At 46.6% G+C, this 21,185-nt stretch overlaps 1 protein-coding gene across 4 annotated transcripts; it reads right to left on the minus strand.

Annotated features, from left to right (window-relative positions):
- Positions 1-4,269: 4,269 nt before the first annotated feature.
- On the minus strand, positions 4,270-12,476 carry LOC139057037 (alpha-1A adrenergic receptor-like). Of its 4 annotated transcripts, none has more exons than XM_070534846.1 (3): positions 12,399-12,476; positions 7,722-8,662; positions 4,270-6,401 (listed from the first exon to the last, which is right to left on the minus strand). In XM_070534846.1, the coding sequence occupies exons 2-3, from the start codon at positions 8,614-8,616 to the stop codon at positions 6,112-6,114; spliced, it is 1,185 nt and encodes a 394-aa protein (XP_070390947.1). In that variant the 5' UTR covers positions 8,617-8,662; positions 12,399-12,476; the 3' UTR covers positions 4,270-6,111. The 4 variants fall into 4 exon arrangements, with proteins under 4 accessions (XP_070390947.1, XP_070390943.1, XP_070390937.1 ...); XM_070534842.1 differs by lacking the exon at positions 12,399-12,476 and adding an exon at positions 8,800-9,073 and having other exon boundaries at positions 7,722-8,712; XM_070534836.1 differs by lacking the exon at positions 12,399-12,476 and adding an exon at positions 8,752-9,073.
- Between the last annotated feature and the right edge of the window lie 8,709 nt (positions 12,477-21,185).

Consider the following 21,185-nt stretch of genomic DNA (forward strand, 5'->3'; position numbering starts at 1 on the left):
TAGGTGCACGTTAAAGAACCCCAGGTGGTCGAAATTTCCGGAGTCCCCCACTACGGCGTGCCGTATAATCAGAAAGTGGTTTTGTCACGTAAAACCCCATAATTTAATTTCTTAATTTAACTACTGCGGCGACGGTAGAGTATCTGTCTCCCGTGCAAGAGGTCCGTGGTTCAAATCCCGGTGCCGCGCTATTCTCCACCGGAAAATACAAAAAAAAAACCGTGTGTTGAGAAAATTGCACAAACAGGCCTGGAGTGCGGCCTGATCCCGGCGACCAGAACCGGTAACGCACTCTCTCACCAGAGCAGGATTGGCCACCCTGGTGCAGTACTTGGCCACAACCTCCCATATGAATACAACAATCAAACCCCGGCCCTCAGTCCCCAGCATCCGCGAAGCAACTGACCACGGCGGCGGTCAGATCTGTGACGCTGCAGAGGGTGCTAAGAATACCTGGCTCCGGACAGGCCGCCATTGTAATCTGAACCTGGGAACATTTAACGTTAGAACGTTATCTAGTGAGGCGAGTCTAGCAGTGTTATTGGAGGAATTAGAGGGTAGTAAATGGGATATAATAGGGCTCAATGAGGTTAGGAGGACAAAAGAAGCATATAGAGTGCTAAAAAGCGGGCACGTACTGTGCTACAGGGGCTTAGCTGAGAGACGAGAACTAGGAGTCGGATTCCTGATTAATAAGGAAATAGCTGGTAACATACAGGAATTCTATGGCATTAACGAGAGGGTGGCAGGTCTTGTTGTGAAACTTAATAAGAGGTACAAATTGAAGGTGGTACAAGTCTATGCCCCTACATGCAGTCATGATGACCAGGAAGTCGAAAGCTTTTATGAAGACGTGGAATTGGCGATGGGTAAAGTCAAAACAAAATACACTATACTGATGGGCGACTTACATGCCAGGGTAGGCAAGAAGCCGGCTGGAGAGAAGTCAGTGGGGGAATATGGCATAGGCTCTAGGAATAGCAGAGGGGAGTTATTAGTGGAGTTTGCAGAACAGAATAATATGCAGATAATGAATACCTTTTTCCGCAAGCGGGTTAGTCGAAAGTGGACGTGGAGGAGCCCGAATCGTGCGACTAGAAATGAAATCGACTTCATACTCTGCGCGAACCCTGGCATCATACAAGATGTAGACGTGCTCGGCAAGGTACGCTGCAGTGACCATAGGATGGTAAAAACTCGAATTAGCCTAGACTTGAGGAGGCAACGGAAGAAACTGGTACAGAAGAAGCCAATCAATGAGTTAGTGGTAAGAGGAAAACTAGAGGAATTCCGCATCAAGCTACAGAACAGGTATTCGGCTTTAACTCAGGAAGAGGACCTTAGTGTTGAAGCAATGAACGACAATCTCATCGGCATCATTAAGGAGTGCGCAATAGAAGTCGCTGGTAACGCCGTTAGACAGGAAACCAGTAAGCTATCGCAGGAGACAAAATATCTGATCAAGAAACGCCAATGCATGAAAGCCTCTAACCCTACAGCTAGAATAGAACTGGCAGAACTTTCTAAGTTAATCAACAAACGTAAGACAGCGGACATCAGGAACTATAAAATGGATAGAATTTAACAGGCTCTCAGGAACGGAGGAAGCCTAAAAACAGTGAAGAAGAAACTAGGAATAGGCAAGAATCAGATGTGTGCGTTGAGAGACAAAGCCGGCAATATCGTTACTAATATGGATAAGATAGTTCAAGTGGCTGAGGAGTTCTACAGAGATTTATATAGTACCAGTGGCACCCACGACGATCGTGGAAGCGAAAATAGCCTAGAGGAATTCGAAATCCCGCAAGTAACGCCAGAAGAAGTAAAGAAAGCCTTAGGAGCTATGCAAAGGGGGAAGGCAGCTGGGGAAGATCAGGTAACAGCAGATTTGTTGAAGGATGGTGGTCAGATTGTTCTAGAGAAACTGGCCACCCTGTATACGCAATGCCTCATAACCTCGAGCGTACCGGAATCTTGGAAGAACGCTAACATAATCCTAATCCATAAGAAAGGGCACGCCAAAGACTTGAAAAATTATAGACCGATCAGCTTACTGTCCGTCGCCAACAAAGTATTTACTAAGGTAATCGCAAATAGAATCAGAAACACCTTAGACTTCTGTCAACCAAAGGACCAGGCAGCATTCCGTAAAGGCTACTCAACAATAGACCATATTCACACTATCAATCAGGTGATAGAAAAATGTGCGGAATATAACCAACCCTTATATATAGCTTTCATTGATTACGAGAAAGCGTTTGATTCAGTCGAAACCTCAGCAGTCATGGAGGCATTACGGAATCAGGGTGTAGATGAGCCATATGTAAAAATACTGGAAGATATCTATAACGGCTCGACAGCCCCCGTAGTCCTCCACAAAGAAAGCAACAAAATCCCAATAAAGAAAGGCGTCAGACAGGGAGATACGATCTCTCCAATGCTATTCACCGCATGTTTACAGGAGGTATTCAGAGACCTGGAGTGGGAAGAATGGGGGATAAAAGTTGATGGAGAATACCTTAGCAACTTGCGATTCGCTGATGATATTGCCTCGCTTAGTAACTGAGGAGACCAATTGCAATGCATGCTCACTGACCTGGAGAGGCAAAACAGAAGGGTGGGTCTGAAAATTAATCTGCAGAAAACTAAAGTAATGTTTAACAGTCTCGGAAGAGAACATCAGTTTACGATAGGAAGCGAGGCACTGGAAGTGGTAAGGGAATACATCTACTTAGGGCAGGTAGTGACCACGGATCCGGATCATGAGACTGAAATAACCAGAAGAATAAGAATGGGCTGGGGTGCGTTTGGCAGGCATTCTCAAATCATGAACAGCAGGTTGCCACTATCCCTCAAAAGGAAAGTGTATAACAGCTGTGTGTTACCAGTACTCACATATGGGGAAGAAACCTGGAGGCTTACGAAAAGGGTTCTGCTGAAATTGAGGACGACGCAACGAGCTATGGAAAGAAGAATGATCGGTGTAACGTTAAGGGATAAGAAAAGAGCAGATTGGGTGAGGCAACAAACGCGGGTAAATGACATCTTAGTTGAAATAAAGAAAAAGAAGTGGACATGGGCCGGACATGTAATGAAGAGGGGAGATAACCGATGGTCATTAAGGGTTACGGACTGGATTCCAAGGGAAGGGAAGCGTAGCAGGGGGCGGCAGAAAGTTAGGTGGGCGGATGACATTAAGACGTTTGCAGGGATAACATGGCCACAATTAGTACATGACCGGGGTAGTTGGAGAAGTATGGGAGAGGCCTTTGCCCTGCATTGGGCGTAACTAGGCTGATGATGATGATGATGAATTGGGATAGTCCTACAGATCCAACGGTATGCAGAATACAAAGATAATGATGAATAGCCGGGCAAGGAAACAAGAGTTCAGGGTCGCCAGTCAACCTCTAGAACCTGTGAAGGAGTACGTTTACCTAGGTCAATTAATCACAGAGAAGCCTGATCAGTAGATGGAAATTAATAGAAGAATAATAATGTGTTGGATCACATGCTATACATACTGTCAACTCCTGGCTGGAAGCTTACCACTATCATTGAAAAGGAAGGTGTACAATTAGTGCATTTTACCGGTGCTAATATATGGGGCAGAGACTTGCAGATTGGGAAAGAAGCTTGAGAACAAGTTAAGGACTGCGCACAGAGCTATGGAATGATGAATGCTGAGGTCAAGAAACAAGAAGACAGCGGTTTGGATCAGACAGCAAACGTGAATAGCCGATATTCTAATTGACAATAAGAGAAAAAAATAAAACTGGGCAGGTCATGTAATACGCAGGTTAGATAACAGTTGGACCATTAGGGTTACAGAATGGGTATCAAGGGAAGGGAAGTGCAGTCGAGGATGGCAGAAAACTAGATGGGGCGATGAAATTGGGAAATTCGCAGGTGCTAGTTGGAATCAGTTGGCGTAGGGCAGGGGTATATGGAGATTGCAGGGAGAGGCCTTCGTCCTGCGGCGAACATAATACAGGATGATGATGATTATGGTGTCACAAATTATTAACACGCTAAAACGCCGGTGGATACTTGACGCTAATGTGGAGCATTCATTTCTCCCACGTGGACTAGCATGCACGTTAAAGAAAAAGTATTGAAATGTAGACAATAACGCGGCCTAAGTATTTTCCAGTCAAACGCCGAACGCAGGTGAGCTTTCCAGTAATATGTTTGTTTTGTTTATTTACTGAGTAACCGGTGTCGTAGACGTTACTGAGTAACGGTGTCGTAGAAGCGACAGCTAGGCACACGTTGGAAGAGATCGCCATATACACTTGAAAACATACCCATCAGTCGCTTCCAAAGCAAATATGGAACTCGGAGCACGGATTTTATTGCATTTGCAGCCGAAAGCCCGTTCTAGCATTTCGCTGTCACGGTGGTGCCACTTTCCCGTAATGTACTCGTGAATAACGCCTGCAGGCACGAATAGAGGGCCAGGGGAGCACATTCCTTCCGACACCATAAGTCAAGTTTCACGCGGAGGTTCGACTACTATTTTTCTCCACCCGGAGCTAAACACATCTCTGCGTATTGCTTCTCCCATTTCAGCTCCTTCATTGCTAATTGTTTGCGTTCGATTGTCCAGTTTGTTTTGCCTTCTTTACCATGAAAAGCCGACAACATTTATAGACTGCATATTAGCACACAAGACATTCTATGACCCTGATACGTGCTCCAGTTCTTTGTGAAAGAGGTAAGTGTGCAGAATATGAATAATAATATTTCGTTCGATATGAGTAGCAGTGATAGCGGCACCAAGTATAATGTCCCAACGCATGCTATACAGTGTTGCTGTTTCCTTGAAGTGTTGCGATGGCGGCCTCCATTGCTGCTCCTGGACGTCGAGGTACATTTCATGTGACGTTCTCACTGCATTTAACACTGCTTCAACACCGTACCAAGATTCAAGATATTCCTGTTCGAATAACCCAAGGAAACATTGCTGGTATTCTTCAGTTTTCAAATCCTTTTACAGTTTTGAAAGCCTCCAACTTATAAAGAAGGTAGTTTTTAGAGACAGTTAATCATGTTGTTCTACCATGAAACGATAAACTGAGATGTATTTCTGGCTTTCATTCTCGTAGCCTAATGTACGGGACCAGGCTCCTGCACTTAGAAATTTTAGATATCGTGCAGTGCAGAAGTATTCCCATCAAGGAACTGACAAAGCACTCAATAAAGCACAAGACGTCACGTACAGGCGGCTTCAGACGGGCACCTACCCATGCCCGGCCTTCCTGCACAAATCTTTCAGGACGCGCACCCTCACAATGCGTGTAGCTTTTGTCAAGATATAGCTAGCCTTGCTCACATGCTCTGGGGTTGCCCCCCGGCGCCGGGGGCCAGAACCACCAAGGAAGAGTGGGACCGAGCTCTAGGCAGCTCGGACCTTGAAGCACAGCTCTGGGCTGTCCATCGGGCCCGCGACGCTGCGGAGGGGCACGACCTCTTTGTCCCGACGTGGGAGCGGCCCGTCGCGCGCTAATCGCGCGCACCGAGAGACCTCGATAAAGTTATTCATCCATCCATCCATGCAGAGAGACTCCCATGATTGGTTCGATTTACGGGCCGTCTTATTGGAATATTTCTGGAACCACTTAAAACTGGGAAAGTATAAATGCTCGTTGAGGAGCTGAAAGCGCGCTGCACATGGCAGTTTTATGGCAAGGAGGTACTTACAGACGGACGCATCATATAGCCCATAAGCGCTACCGGTGTAAAAAATTGGGGGCCAAAGCCTCACACATTTCCCATTTGTTGAATTTCGCAACATGCTATCCCTATGAGTGTTATCAGTGTAGTCATCCTCTATACCAATAAAACATTATGGTTTCTAGAACAATAATTCATCTTCACACCTTTACCTTACTTATTGATTTATAGGTATAAATATACTTGACGTTTACGGGGGCCCTGCAGAAAAATAACTATAGCGACCGCCTATATGTCGATTATATATATCTTTAGTTACACCACAGCTGGCCCCTTGTTCCTATCTACCGTGTCCCAAGACCACTTTCGGTTGGCAAAAGACCACACAAGAGGTGAGACACGCAATCCTCTCAACGAACTTCACTGTCTGTGCCCTCAGTGGAGCGCCCGAGGCTGCTGACACCCGAACGACTGGTTCTCTGTCTCGTGTTGCCAGACCAAGCTTGATGCGTGTCCGGTGGAACGAAGGAGGGCTTGTTCCACTGGCAATGCAGAATAGCACGAAAGGCGCGGTTGTACTCGCGGCTGGTCGACGCGTAGATGAATGGGTTCAGGCAGGAGTTGAAGTAGCCAGTCCAAAAACAGAAGTCGAACAGCAGTGGCGGCACGGTACACGGCTCGCACAGGGTACCTGCAACGAGCAGAAATGCGAGGCTGGTGACAGCCTTCGTGTAAATCACGACTAAGGTTAGTGCTTTGCACAAAAGTCTACCTTTAATGCGTATGTTCTACTCGTTACTAGCCATGCTGCAATTGTCTCAGCCACATTCTTAGAATTTGAGTTGCGATATTGCCAGCACTAAAGCTAATTTAATTGCGTCCCACCTGTGAAACAGGAACGGCACACTGCCGACAATTCCAAACGAGTGCATAACGTGACGAGACTGCATAAAACATAAGATTGGGGAATACATTAAAAAGCTACCCAGTGCCTTGTCAAGCAATAGGACTGTGTGTATGACCTTGGTGCTCATCAGCGCGAATTTGAAATAATAACATTATTATAAGAACAGAGTGGCGTTTCGGCGGAGCTGGAACAGCGCTGTGTGCTTGTTACAATCTTGGATTTCTTGTCCCTTGTTTTCGGTAGTGTGCTGACCACCATTATGAGTTAATATATGAGCCATAATTACTTTTCAAAATGGCGAATAATAGCCACTTTGTTTACATTGCGACGGCGGTTTAATGCAAGAAATTATTGTGCACTTATATTTAGGTGTTCCCTACTAAACATACTGAAGCTATAAATTGCACCCCCCCCCCCCCCCAATGACGTGCCTCAAAACCCACATTACAGTTTCAGGGGTCATATGAAGGAAACTAGTATTTCTTATGGTGTCTCACCTGCCACAGATTGGAACCAGTAGACATAATTGATGCTGATTGTTCAATACAATTACATTCTTTCTGCTCACAAGAAAAAAGAGCAGCCTCGCAAAGCTACAATATCAGTAGCTTGGCGAGGTGGCTGCCGTCGCTGCGAAAAATGCAGTAGCGCAGCAAGCTTCATCCATAAACGTGCGTGGGCGTGGGCTATATTGATTGCAGCTAGTTAGCAGTAGATCAGGGGACAAACGGTGCCGTCTTATTCGGGATATGACTACCTGTGTCAACAATCACATAAACAGCTTGCGCTTCCGCTATGATTTCCCAGCCCTGTAAAGCCATGTGTCTCCAGCTTAGATGAAAGTAGTTTTCCTGAGCACGTTTTATAATGGCAGCTTATGTCTAAAAAAAACTAAACAATGGGGTTTTACGTGCCAAAACCACGATCTCATTGTGAGGCACGCCGTAGTGGGCGACTCTGGAAATTTGGACCACCTGGGGTTCTTTAACGTGCACCTAAATCTAAGTACACGGGTGTTTTCGCCGCCATCGAAATGCGGCCGCTGAGGCCGGGAATGGATCACGTGACCTCGTGCTTAGCATCCCAACACCATAGCCACATAGCAACCATGGTGGGTGGAGCTTGTGTCTGAACTTACCCAGTGGTAGCATGAAGAAGAAAGGAAACCAGCAGACTATGAACACGCCGACAACAATGCCAAGCGTTTTGGCCGCCTTCTTCTGGCGCTTGAACTTGGCTAGCCGGCCACCAGCAGCCGAAGAGCTGTGCGCATCCTCTCCCGCCACAGAGGGTGTGTGCACACGCAGAGTCAGTTGACCAGGCTCGCCCTTGATGGTCTTCACTCCCCTACGTAGGAACTTAGTCTGGCGAGTGGCCGCCTTGTAGATGCGGTAGTAGAGCACCAGGATAATCAGCGTCGGGATGTAGAAGGAGAAAGAGACCGAGAAGACGACATAGCCTGTCTGCTTTGTCACCTCGCAGACAAACGGATCGGCGGGAGGGGGCTCACGCCATCCGAGTAGAGGGCCCACAGAAATGACAGCCGACAGCAGCCAGACAAGGACACACGCAAAGAGGGCACGCCGGTGTGTCACCACGCTCGAGTAGGTGAGCGGCCGCGTGACGCCAATATACCGGTCCACGCTGATCACACACAGGCTGTTGATGGATGCCGTGCAGCAGAGCACATCCGTGGCGGCCCACACGTGGCAAAAAATTTGACCGAAATACCACTGCTTATCAAAGATCTCGAGCGCCGCCGAGAAGGGCAGTACACTTGCACCCAGCAGTAGGTCGGCGAGCGCCAGGTTCACGATGAGGCAGTTGGTGGCTGTGCGCAGGTTTGCGTTGAGGAAGACAGCCAGCAGGACCATGAGGTTGCCGCTGATAGCCAGAAGAATAATGGCAAGCAGTAGGCAGCCTTTGAGCAATGCCACGGGGGCCACAGTCGCGTTCGTGGCACCGAATGAAGAGGAGCCGTTCTCGACGAAAGCCAAGGACAGCAGCCACGGCTCGCTCCGGTTCGCCTCCATTGCTGCGGGGGCTAAGAAGTAGGAACAATGGCCGCCCTTGGGCTGCCTGAAAAACAGGCGCGCGTCACCTGTAAGGTGGATGCAGGTAGAACCACGCTGCAAGGATAAAATAAATATTCAAGTGATTCCACTCACAACTGGCACGAGGTTTCTGGGAACATTTTCGCAATTATATTGACTAACCGGGTGAATTCATCCTGCATAGGCACGGAGTCGAACTCTCGGCAGAAGTGAACCGCTCATTCGTTGCCCAACTCTGAACTTGGCCGGAACGAAAATGTTCCACTACGTTGAAGTTGAACCAGAATCAAAGCAAAAAAAATACCAACATACGCAACCGGTTCGGCCGGTGGCTAAAAATTCATTCGGAGGAAAGCAACGGAGCCTTTCCGAACCAATGTCAGATGCAGCATGCGTCGAATCAAACCAAAGCAGTTCTGAACCACCTTCGCGGGCGTTTGTGGACGTTTCATCACAAATTGTATTTCTACTTATGGTTTCCGCTGCTGAAACTCCCCGCTAAATTCAGCAATCCATTGGGGTGATGAAAGTCCTTTTATCTAACGAGAACGCTACTTTTTCTAAGAAAAGACAAGCAACTATGTTCAACGAAATCTTGCGAATTACGCTTTCGTGCGTGACATATTAAATCATCAGGCTTTTCAATTTATTTGTGACCTTACATGCTAACATATGCAGCTTTTCTGGACACGTACCAACTAGTGCCCCAAGCGGCCCCGGCACGAAGCTAGCGCGTTTTCAATGGAACGAGCGGGTTTTTCGCGAATAACAAAAGCTGCAGGTCGAATATTCAAAAAGGCAGGTGACAGACATTTTCTGGAAGACAATACACATGAGCCAAATGCAGTGATCACAATGTGGCAAGCAAGAATTCTGTTCCCAGAACGGCTAAAAATATTGCAATGGAAGCCTATGGAAAAAATGAAAATTTGTGCTCAATTTTCGAGACAAAAACGGCACCTGTGATAAAAATATGCTGTCTATCATAAATGTCGCTGCAGAGTATGTAGTCCAGAGACTCAGCTTTCAATTTATGCCTATCTCGACTCTCTACACATGGCGTAACACTGTTCCCAAAAGCGATTTTTGAAACACAGTCGTGAAAGTTCACGTGGTATCTATAAAAACCCGAGCGTATCGCCCACTGCAACGTTGAAAGCCGTGGCCGAGTCGGTTAAGCGCTCGAACCTATCGTTCCGTGTCATGCTGGCAGCGGTTCGATACCGTGCTGCGTGATATCTATTCTTTGTCTGACGCCACTTAAGATTCAGTTCGACAGTCTCCCACCAGGTGACCAAAACATGGTTTGAATGGTTTATTTATTTATCATCAGTTCAGCATACATATCCAGTGGTACAGCGGGAAGGGGTGGCGAAAAGGCAACTGAATGCCTGACAATGCGCCAATCCCCGCCCAGACCACGACATTTCACAACACTCAGCGAGTCACTAGATAATACATAAATGTAGTAAAAAACGAAAAAAAGAAAGAAAAACAATTGTTGCAGTACACTCAGCATGTAATACATAATACATAAATATAACACTACATAATGACACATAATGTAACACTAATACATCATGTAATACATAAATGCAGAAGAGAAAAAAGAACTAAGCCGTGGTTTTAATAAGTGAACTAGAACATAATTGGTATGAACAGCTTATTGACAAAAAATTTTCATGGCTGAATTTTGAGGCACAATGCAGTTCTGGAAGAAAGCTTATACAATATAAGGAAGTCTTACACGGAAGAGAAAGAAAAAAAAATTGAAGAAACTGAAGATTTGGTTTCAGTTTAGTTTTTTTCAGGAGTGCTCTTCAAATATTGTCTATTTTTGCTTCCTAAAACGTACTAACGGGTTACTTATTTCTTAAGTCATCGCTTTTATAACCAGATTGTACTCTTTGGACAACATAATAACAAGCATGCGCATGTCTTTGTTTTACGGTAAAAAAAATACTGTCGTGCCTTGTAGCAAGGACATACTCAGGAATTCTGGACATTGCACTTTCACCATCCTGTGGAACTTCACGGCAATGCACATGCGTAACTGAATGGGCAGTATTTTAACCAATTTTATTTCTATATCATAGTCGAGTATCAACAAGCTTCAACTGTCTGCGCCAATAGGTTGCCGTTTGTAAGAATATATTCATTTATGGCACTTAGTCGGAACATTGCTGGTGCGTTAAAGCAGTTTTGTTCGGCGATGGGCGGTTATTTCACACGACAGGAGGAAATGGCTGCACCCGCTCAGCAGAGGGCAGATTCACTTAAAGAAGCGCAAAATTTATAGCGTAATGTGATTTTTGACAGCTGGGGCGCGATGGGAGATCTTTGTTCGATACGCATGCTGTTCGGTTGCTGCAACGTGACAGAGTGGCAGTATGCAAAATTTCTGAGAACGGGGTGGAGAGAGCAGCTAATCGACAAGCGGTGAACTGCCCGGAAATTTACTTCTCTGGTTTGTCGTCTGCTTGGAGACAGTATACTACGAAACGAAATGTTTCTTGTCTCCTAATGAATGAAATCTTTATCTAAAAAATACCTTTTTTTTCTTCTCAAGCTTAAGCACGTTTTCACATAGTAGTATATGTGACTACTGCAATTTATAACTAGTAGATTCTCTGCGTCGTCCCTAGGTGGTGTCGCGCACATCGAGAAGAAAAAAGAAACGACGGGAACGGCGCACTTTTCAAGAGGCAGCAACAACATTCCAGTGGCTCGCGTGCACCGATGATGGGGTCGATTTCGCTATGCAGCCAACGCACCATTTGTTTCGAGAAACCAAAGCGACACCGGAATTCGCTTTCTGGCATTTTTTGAAACGTGTTTCCCACCGTCACCCGCTCTCCTTCTTCCTCGAGCAACGCCAGCGCAATAACCTGTGGCCAAATCTTATAACGGTTCGGAATACGAACCGTTCGCTTCGCCGCTTACGTTACTAGATGTGCCACTCACAAGCCGGTGGTGGAAGAAGGAGAGGACGCGACCAATAGATGAGAGGGTGCCACCTCTGAAGTGTACGTCATTATATGACGAGCTAATCGAGGAATTGCAGAATGATTCCGCTTGCTAAATAAATGTAAAATATAAATTTAATATTATACGCCAAGTTCTAAAATATAAACGTGTGGAGCCGGGCGTTTACGAAATGCAGAAGTAATTTATTAATGTCATTCTTTTTCATTCTCAGCCGACAGGCGGTATGGCAAGCGTAAGTGCGTTGGAAGAGCGCAGCGCTATGTCGTCCGCTACCAGGAGCTCACACGATGCACGCAACAGGAACGCACTGCAGCCCTTCTTAAGTAGCGAGCGCGACGAAACCGTAAACCGGTTCTTAGGGGCACCTTTACTAGCCGACTATATCAATTTTCCTTCTTTTTCCGCCCTTCGTCATCGGCTCAGACATGATTCGCTCGCCGCCACGGTGAGTCGCGTGGTAGAAGCAATGGAACATGAAATCGAACGTTACGATATACGGGCCCTGCATTCGCCGCGCGAAGTAGAATCCAATAATGTGGTGCTGACGGTGCGCGTTGTGCGGTGAAATTCAGGAACAAAGTGTGGCACTCCCGAACTAGAGAAGAAAGGGCAGCCAAATAAGAGATCTACACAATATCTTCCCATGCTGACTGCATAGTTTTATCACCCGAACGAAGGAAGCGCTGAACCAGCCTAGGTTGAACCCTTCTGATTGCTGAACGGCGATCTGCGAGCTATTCAGGCTGGCGATAGCACTGGGAATTCGATCTTACCATGCAAATATCTCCTTGGCATTGGCTTTGGAGCGGAGGTCACGGGGAAGCTGACCCAGCCCTTCTACCGGCCAACACAGTAATTGCGAGAGCAACTTTGTGGACTGTGTCGGCAGCAGAGATCTAGGCCATTCCGATGAATGCTTCGCATCCGACCAACCTCTGCGAGCTGCAGGCGGGTGGCGATGAACCGCAGCGCGCAATATTCCTTCCTCTGCCTGGAATGACCACTTGTACGCTCGCCCCCTAGTGTCCTCCATTTGATAGCGTAGCCTGCAAAAGGTCTACTTAGAACGCCGGCAAGGGCGGTGCAACTCATTATCCGTCACTTCTTCGAACGCATATCGCACTACCAGCCGTGGTCGACACCGAAAGAGCAACACCAAGCAGACGATGAAGGCAAGTAATAGCCTCCGAAGCAACCAACGCACCCGCGCCCGACGCCCGCGTGTCTCCGGGGTAGCGCGACCGGCGCGTGTGGTCAGGGTCCCAAGCCAACAGCCAAGCCACAGCAACGGAACCCAAAGTGGACTACACCTTCGCTGGTTCCTACGACTGGTTCCCTTTGAAGATGATTGACAGATGTGTGACGTATACATAAATTGCGATAGCGCCCCGCTGCCTCTGATGACCTGTGACGTAACCAAAATTTTTGCCAATCAGGTGAAGCCAAACGAACGGTTCCCCAACCGAGCCGTTATAAGATTCGGCCCCAAAGTTCCCTACGCAAGCGGCATTTTCTCGAATTATAAAATTGATTCGATCCGAACTGCCATTCCGCAGCCGCAGCCACCGGTTGGATCCAATCGAATCCACCAGACGCGCTATGCGAAGCCGGTTTCCTAAAGGCCGATCCACACGACGGACCATGGGCGCTATTCTGGACATTCCGCCATTTTCTTCGATGAGTGACGTAGGCGCGACGCAAACAAAATGGTGCGGGTGGCCCAGTTTTGCTTACGTAACGTGACGCCAACTTGACGTTTCGCCTAAGAAACTGATATGAAGACACTGAATGTAGCGTTATCGGTAAAGCAAAACAGTTTTCCTCCGCAGTAAAAATAAAGCAGCTATCTCAAAGCGTATGATTGTTCCGTCGAAAACGCTTCGCGCTTCCGTCGTCTGCTGCGTACAAGCCGTCGTCTGCTTCAATAGCTAGGATGCGTGTCCCCGGAAAATGCAATGAGTCATCGCATGTTGGCGCCAACGCGCTTGTTTTCTTGCTTGAGACAACATACGCGACCTACCAGTGGTGATGCGCGCACGTTCTAGGCCACGTTATCGCTATTTCGTGAAACGCAAGTGACTCAGCCCGACTCGGCTGGCTGAGAAACGGCCGAATATCACCGATAGCGTTGCGGGCGCCAGAGATAACCACTAGCGCGACGCAAACGCCGGCGCTGCCATCTCTTGCTCATTTCGCTGGTTACTCGCACCGCGGGAGGGAACTTCAAGGCGCCGCCTTGCGTACATTTCTTTTTGTAAGTTAGAAAGAGGCCGTTGTCACAACGTCTGATTGTGCGAAAAGGCATTAATCTCGATTACAATACAAATGCAGCAGTGAAAAGTGGACAACATTGCTGAAAGTTTGCTATGTTCAACCAATATTATTTTGTATAAACGCGTTCTTTAAAAAAAATGGTGGCCCCAAACACAAATGCCAACACCACCCGAGAGCGATGCAAATACTGTGAGCACGCGTTATGAACAAAAGATTTTCGTGGTGCCAAACGATGGGGAAAGTGTGGCGATACGCATTCCTCTCGGCTGCCATTGCATATGGCTGCTCATTAGCATAATTCGCGTGGCTCGTCGCAGCAAAAATTATGGCGGAAAATCTCAGCATTGGCGGCCCAGAGCAACGTCACGCATCGTCAAAATGACGATTACGAAACAGCCCTTCCTGTGCCGCTCCTCACGAGATATTCCTTCAGCCAATCAGCAAGCTGGCATGGCGCATATCTTGAATCGCCACCACATATTCGCGCAATCGCAGATGCATTGCATTGGATTCTGCACGCTACCGCTCACATTCTTTTTGAAGCGCTAACATCACAATATACCTGCCAAGGACCAAAAAAATGTATTAGTCCATAAAATTTGCAGCTCCACGTCACGTTTCGTCATCTTGATGAAAACGCAAAATGACGTTTCGCAAAACTTCCGTTTCCCGGCAAAAATTTCTAGGCACGTGAGCTCGCCACAGCCAATAAGAGAGTAAACACGGCGGATAATGGCGGCTGTGCAGCCGCCATGCGTGTCCAGAATAGCGCCCCAAATTTATCTTTTGGACCGCGGTCCGCGCATCACGTGATAGGACGTCACCAGTTCGTGCGTACCGCCGTTGGCCCGCGCAAGACCGCGGCCCTCGCGGTCCAACAAATCGCCGAGGCTTTTCCCGATTTCGTTTTGGCGGCGGACCGCACGCAAACCGCAGCGATATTGGCTTAGCCAACGAATGTTGTCCGGCAACAGAGTGTCTTCAGCCAAATCCAATCTAGTTTTCGGCTCAACAAAAGCCAGTCAAGCCAGTCGTTTCATGTCCGCTGTTCCACCTACACGTGCGTGCAGCAGATATATTTTTTAGACACCGTGTGCTCTTGGAGTGACGAGGAGGTTTTTTCATTTTGCATACCTCGTTGAGCAGTTCCTGGCTTTGTGGGACTCGAGCCGGTATGATAACAATGATAACACTCTGGCCGAGAGTGTAGCTGGTTGGTCTGCTCTGCCGTCTGCTATGGCGGTCCGCCGTGTGGATGTGCTCTGCGCCGTACCGGACTGCGGCGGGCCGTGACGTCGAATCACGTGACCGAGCGGCCCGCGGACTTGGTCCGTCGTGTGGATCGGCCTTAATGAGCCTACGACCGCTCCAAACTTCTCAACTCCCATTGGGTTCGGCGCCTAGCAGACGACGAGCTCGGTTGCACGATGATTGACAGGAGCGTGTCGTCATCTTGACGTCATCAAAAACGTGGCCGGCTGGCGACGTCGGCGCAGAGTAGGCCAATCGCGCTCGCCGGTAACAGAACGAACGCGCCGAACAACGATCTCCGATCGCACCCTGCAGTTTTGAACGGTAATTGCCGAGCGAGTGTCATTCAGTCTGTTTCCACGCGCATGTTTTTGGGAGGCAACAGCGAAGGAGAGTAAGTATGTATGAGTGGTGCACACCTTGAGCGTGCGTGCGTGTACACTTGTATTTGCGTGAGCGCGCATGCTTGTGTGTCAGTATTTAAATATGCGTGTGCAGGAGTGTGTGTATGCGTGGGCGAGCGTACCCGTGTTTGTGCGCATGCAGTTCCTTGGGCGTGCGTGCGTACATTTTTGTGCGTGTGTGCATGCGTGGGCGCGTATGAATGTAAACGCGGGCGAATATGTGTCGTCTCCCTCTGTGTGTGTTTGTGTGTGTGAAAGAGCACTTCCATGCTAACGCCTACTATCCGGGATGAATGGTATATAAAGTGTATTTAAACCGGTGTTTATGCATACGAGACAAGAATGAATGACTGCATTTATGACATTTATCTCTTTCCGAAAGGGAAGTCAAGGCAAAAAAAAAGAAGAAAGACGCCTGCGCCGTCAATATCGCTGCCCCAGAGTTCGTTACGATGGCACCGTCACCATCGGTACGGCTCCGTGAGCCGCTATTCACCTTCGTAACCTTCTTTCCCACAGCGGCAGCTCACTGTCTTCAAGCCAGCGACGCGCTAGACCTGCACCATCATCGCGTCATGCGTCGCATCTACCAACAAGCCAGCTTTCGGCGGCACACGTTCGCGGGTATATTTATATTAAAAGGGTGAACTGCTTGCCTTCGAATAAACAGCGTTAAGAGGAAGCTTTAGCTCCTAAATACATTTATATTGTGGGGTTTTACGTGCCAAAACCACTTTCTGATGATGAGGCACGCCGTAGCGGAGGGCTCCAGAAATTTCGGCCACCTGTGGTTTTTTTAACGTGCACCTAAATCTAAGCACCACGGGTGTTTTCGCATTTCGCCCCATCGAAATGCGGCTGCCGTGGCCTGGATTCGATCCCGTGGCCTCGTGCTCAGCAGCCCAACACCATAGCCACTGAGCAACCAAGGCAGGTTCCTAAATACATGGAACATGTGAATTCGTTTTTCTCGGCAACCACTGCACTGAATTTGAAGAGGTTTGTGGCATTTAAAAGAAAGTTTGAAAATCTAGTGACCGTTGGTTTCGAATTTTCGATTTTGGTCGTCAATGCTTTATTTAGAAGGGGCAAAATCAAAAATTTTCAGAAAACGAGACCATCAAGTTTACAATTGTGTATCTCAGCAAAAAAAAATGATGTAATAAATATGCGAATTGCATGTAATAGTACATCTAAAGCGGACGAAATCGATATGTTACACATGAACCTCAAAAAATTGAGTAATATGTAGATACAGCTTTTGCGGAACCCTAGTATACAAAGTAAGAAATACGCGTAACATCACAAACGGCATATCAAATTTATCAGCTTTCAATGATCTAGTGGATGCCGTTTCCAGAACCGAGATATCTGTTCTTGATGCAGAGCTATTATTTTTATAAAGTTGCGCTTCTATTCTTTTCAAACTTTCGAAGTTTTGAAAATCTTTTTAACAAGATTGGTGCGCTAAATCAAAATTCCACTTCCAACAGCCATTACAATTTGACTTTGCCTCTCAAATGTAACAAATGTTATTAAAATCGGTTCGGGGGTTATCTCAGAAAAATGTTTTTGTGTTTTAGATGTATTTCAATAGGCTGCGTCGGAGTTGGGCCATAGCTAAACTTTCCTCTTAACAAAAATCGCAAGCGGGCTGGCCACCAGGAAGACGATTACGGAGCCATAATATGACACCACAAAAGGCTGCGTGCGGTTACGTTAACATTACAACCTTTCTTTTTCTGCGTCAGCTACGCTTTCCGAGGCCATTTAATTGGAGCATTTTTGCTCGCATAGCTCTTACAGACGCATGTTTAATCAAAATGTCTTCGCTCGGCTAGATAATCTCGAGGATGGGCTCCAAACAACTCATTTTCTTTAGCCATTTGAGATCAATACATGAAAATATAATTAACGTAGCTTCGTTAATTATGCACACAACGTCTCAAGTTATCCGTATCTAGGGGTTACCAATATGAACACTCGAATGATAAAATGATCTCACCAAGACTTATAATGGTAAGTATTTTCATTTGGTGCAGTTAAAGACAGCCGTCATATTGATAGCGCAGTAGGCTTCCTATAAAGCAAGTGTGAAAGCATGGGCAGGTTTTCTTGGTGCAAATCAAGTTCGTGAGCTTAAACGCACGTGCCCAGCCGTGCACTTCTGCATTATACAAGAAGAACCTCAGCGCTACGGTACATCACAGAAGGTGTGCGAGAACATTGCGTGTGTTCCCCATTACATTTCCGAGCCTTGCTGGCCTCAGGCTCGATTTCCTGGTGTCATTACGAATAAAAAGTCGAGGTACGCTTAAGCTTTGCCTTTAAGAGTGGAACGCGATAGCATTCAAAGATTCCCGACTGCTTCTCACGCTTCCCGGGAGCTGCAGCTTATGTAACCCAGTTGAAAAAGACAACATGAATTATTGTCGCAACTACAGAAATTTCTGTTGTACAACAGAAGTTCCTGATGTTTCTGTAGTTGCAACAGACATTTGTGACATTACGACAGAAATTTGGATGTCGCAACAGAAAGATTCTGTCGCGACGACGAAGACTTCAGAAGTCCCAACAGAAACGATCTGTCGTGACAACAAGAGTTCTGTCGTTACAACAATAGATTTCTATCGTGACAGTGACTTTGACGTTACGACAGCAATTGTGACGTCGCAACAAAGATTCGGTCGCGACGGCCAAGAGTTCTGTGGTCGCAACAGAAACGTTCTGTCGCGACAACAAGAGTTATGAAGTGGCAACAACAACTTTTTATCGCAACAGCGATTCTGACGTCGCAACAGGAACTCTCTGTCGGGACTACACAGAAAAATTCCCCTTTCTGTCGGAGCGACATAAGTTCTGACGCCACGACAGAAGCGCTTTCCGTCGCCACGCTTTAAAATTGTATGCCAGTTTCGCATCAGTGGTGTACACTGTACTTTTCTCTTGCGCGGTATTCAATCGTCCTTCTCTGAAGCCGGCAATGGTGATAGCACCAACACCGGTATTAAAGTCGACGTGGCCAATTGTAATAATTGTGCCGTGACGATGAGGCGCCAGCAACACGCTACCGGCCTCCTCAAAATCATATCATCTGCGGGAATGGCTGCGTATCCGTTTTGCTTTATTTGGTAAGATGTGGCACACAGGCCTGTGGATTTACATAAGCCGTTATACTGACACATTAGTTAATTTCGCAGAAATATTGCATAAGCTTTTGCGAGGCGAAAAGGAAGTCTTGGCTTGTTCCACAAAATTGCGTGAAAAGCTGTCTCGCTCGGGTCTCATTATTCTGGTATAGCGCTGCCGTGAGAAATCAGTATGCTGTCAGAAAGAACCGTTATCCACGATTGTATATATAGCTATTTTGCATTGAACACACGAATTATATGCGCGCTCAAAAGTGTAAAGAGCGGGAGACAACTGTCGAAACTAGCAGTAACAACCCTAACAGTCACCGTTGTCTATTTCTGAATTTCTGATTTAATATGGATGCCGTACAGCAAAATCGATGTTCTAGCAATCCACGATGTACCTGTCGATGGTAACAACACTTTTGCTCTTCTAGAGATGCGGCAGTGGACGCGATGGAGTGACAGTGGATCTTGGCTCTTAAAATGCAAATGTAAACATCAGCGCAGGCAGAGATTAGTGCTATAGACATGGCCAAAATGTACACCCAAAGATATGTTCGCACGCTCTTGGTTTATCTGCGGGCTGTTTCCTGTTTCTGAAAAAGAGCCTACTTTATTCAGCATTTAGTTACCATGTCGACACTGAAGGTCGATATATATGTTGTGATTTTGTGTTGCAGGGTGCACTATGGCGAATAGTCAACGTCTATGCATTTATTGACGCTGCAAGACGAACTCTTTTATTTCATACTGTGTCCAGTCTATTGTACTGTGATCGCTGCATTGTTTTAATGGGAGATTTCAATTGTGTATGTGATCCCAACGATCGACGTGACATTAACACTCAGTGGGACAGGAGTGGTGAAGTTTTGTCTGACATAATAGAAAATGCAGGGCTCGTTGATATAGGAGTGTCGAGACAGGGAGCTCGCTCTTATACAAGAATACAAGGTCATTCCTACGCCCGCCTTGATCAGATTTATGTTTCTTCATCACTCCTCTCTCGAGGACTATCCTGTATTAGTATCCCAGTTTCATTCTCTGATCATTATATGGTTATCGCAAACATTGGTAAAAAGTCTGTAACTAATTTCCGACCACAGTGGGCACTCTGGAAGCTAAAAGCCTGTTTCACATGATGCGATTTTCGTCGCACCGGAAGTGCGATTTCCGTCGTTTGCGATGAAAATCGCAGTCGCAGTGCCGACCCCCCGATTTTCGGCTGCGACCAACCGGTTGGTCGCACAGTCGCACCGTCGCACCGTCGCACCGATCGCTGCGATTTTCCGTCGAAATTGCGCGGAGAGCTGTCAACGGAGCTATTTCGCCGGTTTGTTTTGGAAAGTGGCGTCTCGCCCGACAAGTGCAATGCGCGGAGACGTGGATCGTCGAATTCGGTACGTACGCGAAGGGAGAATAAAAAACTTGTACCGCAGATAGCATTCTCCGATTTCTATGCGTTTGTTGGCACGCTACACAGCAAATGAAGTGCATTTTCACGTTTGCTTCGTACGCCTTTGCGAGTTGTCAGTGCTAGCTAGAGATGTTCGATCCCCAGCAGACGACGAGGTCGTCACAATTTTCTTTTGTTGAGTAGCATGGAAAAATCTCGCTTACGGAGCAGCTTGAATTATTTCAACCTCGGCAAGGGCAAATGACAAGACAGCAAAGTACCCGAAATTTCAACGTTGCGCTGAACGCGGTACCGTTCAGTTGCATTTTCTTGTCGGTTTTCAAGCATGAATTTCCCGATGCATCTTGAAAGCTCATCTTTGACAGAGCAAAAGTGTAGGCTATCGTAATGAATTTGCTACGATAGCATTAAATCCGTGGCTCGAATAAAATATTACATGCACGTTAAGTTGCACCTCTTCTTTGGAGAATTTTTTTTTCTTGCACAAGAACCAATAAACATCGACTATGTTGCGGAGTTTGTATCCTTATTGCATCTGTATGAACACTTGCTCTGCAAGGTAAACTGTACAGCTAGTAGATTAAGTAAATTGCTTGCTATAGTGGCACAGTGACAACGTACCCTCCTGCACAATCATGTAGAACTTGTGCAACAATGCAAAAAGCAGGCAAACGGCCTGTTCTTGCGGGGATAAAACAGTATAAAACGACACGCTGAAGAAAAGTAAATCAAAACTGTGCAGTGAAGTCAGCCAGTACAAGCAGTTCTTGCACGTTCACAGCTGATCAAGTGTGCAGAAATATTCATGCCTTACATGTTTCTAGTAAGTTTCTAATAAGTTTGTGATCACATATATTAGTGTGTTAACCCATATAACGATATCCGCTGCGATTACTATCTTTATAAGTAATGAAATACCATGCTACTTGCAAGAACATATATCACCCGAGGATCTTAGAACAAATTTCTGCATTTCAACAATACACAATATGTGGTTTATTCAATAAAGGACCACAAACTGGGCTTTTTTTGCAATGACAAATTTATTCCAAACTTTACTTGCATACAGGCAAGAAAAAAAAA

This window comes from Dermacentor albipictus, chromosome 1 (assembly GCF_038994185.2).
Source record: "Dermacentor albipictus isolate Rhodes 1998 colony chromosome 1, USDA_Dalb.pri_finalv2, whole genome shotgun sequence".
Lineage (NCBI taxonomy): Eukaryota > Metazoa > Arthropoda > Arachnida > Ixodida > Ixodidae > Dermacentor > Dermacentor albipictus.

Excerpts from the sequence above, each read along its gene's own strand:
- LOC139057037 (XM_070534836.1), bottom strand. The coding sequence starts at position 8,819 with ATGCAGGATGAATTCACCCGGTTAGTCAATATAATTGCGAAAATGTTC. Across the intron at positions 8,663-8,751 it reads CCAGAAACCTCGTGCCAGTT|GCAGCCCAAGGGCGGCCATT; the intron begins GTGAGTGGAATC and ends CCTGTTTTTCAG. Across the intron at positions 6,402-7,721 it reads CTTCTTCATGCTACCACTGG|GCTGTCACCAGCCTCGCATT; the intron begins GTAAGTTCAGAC and ends ATTTACACGAAG.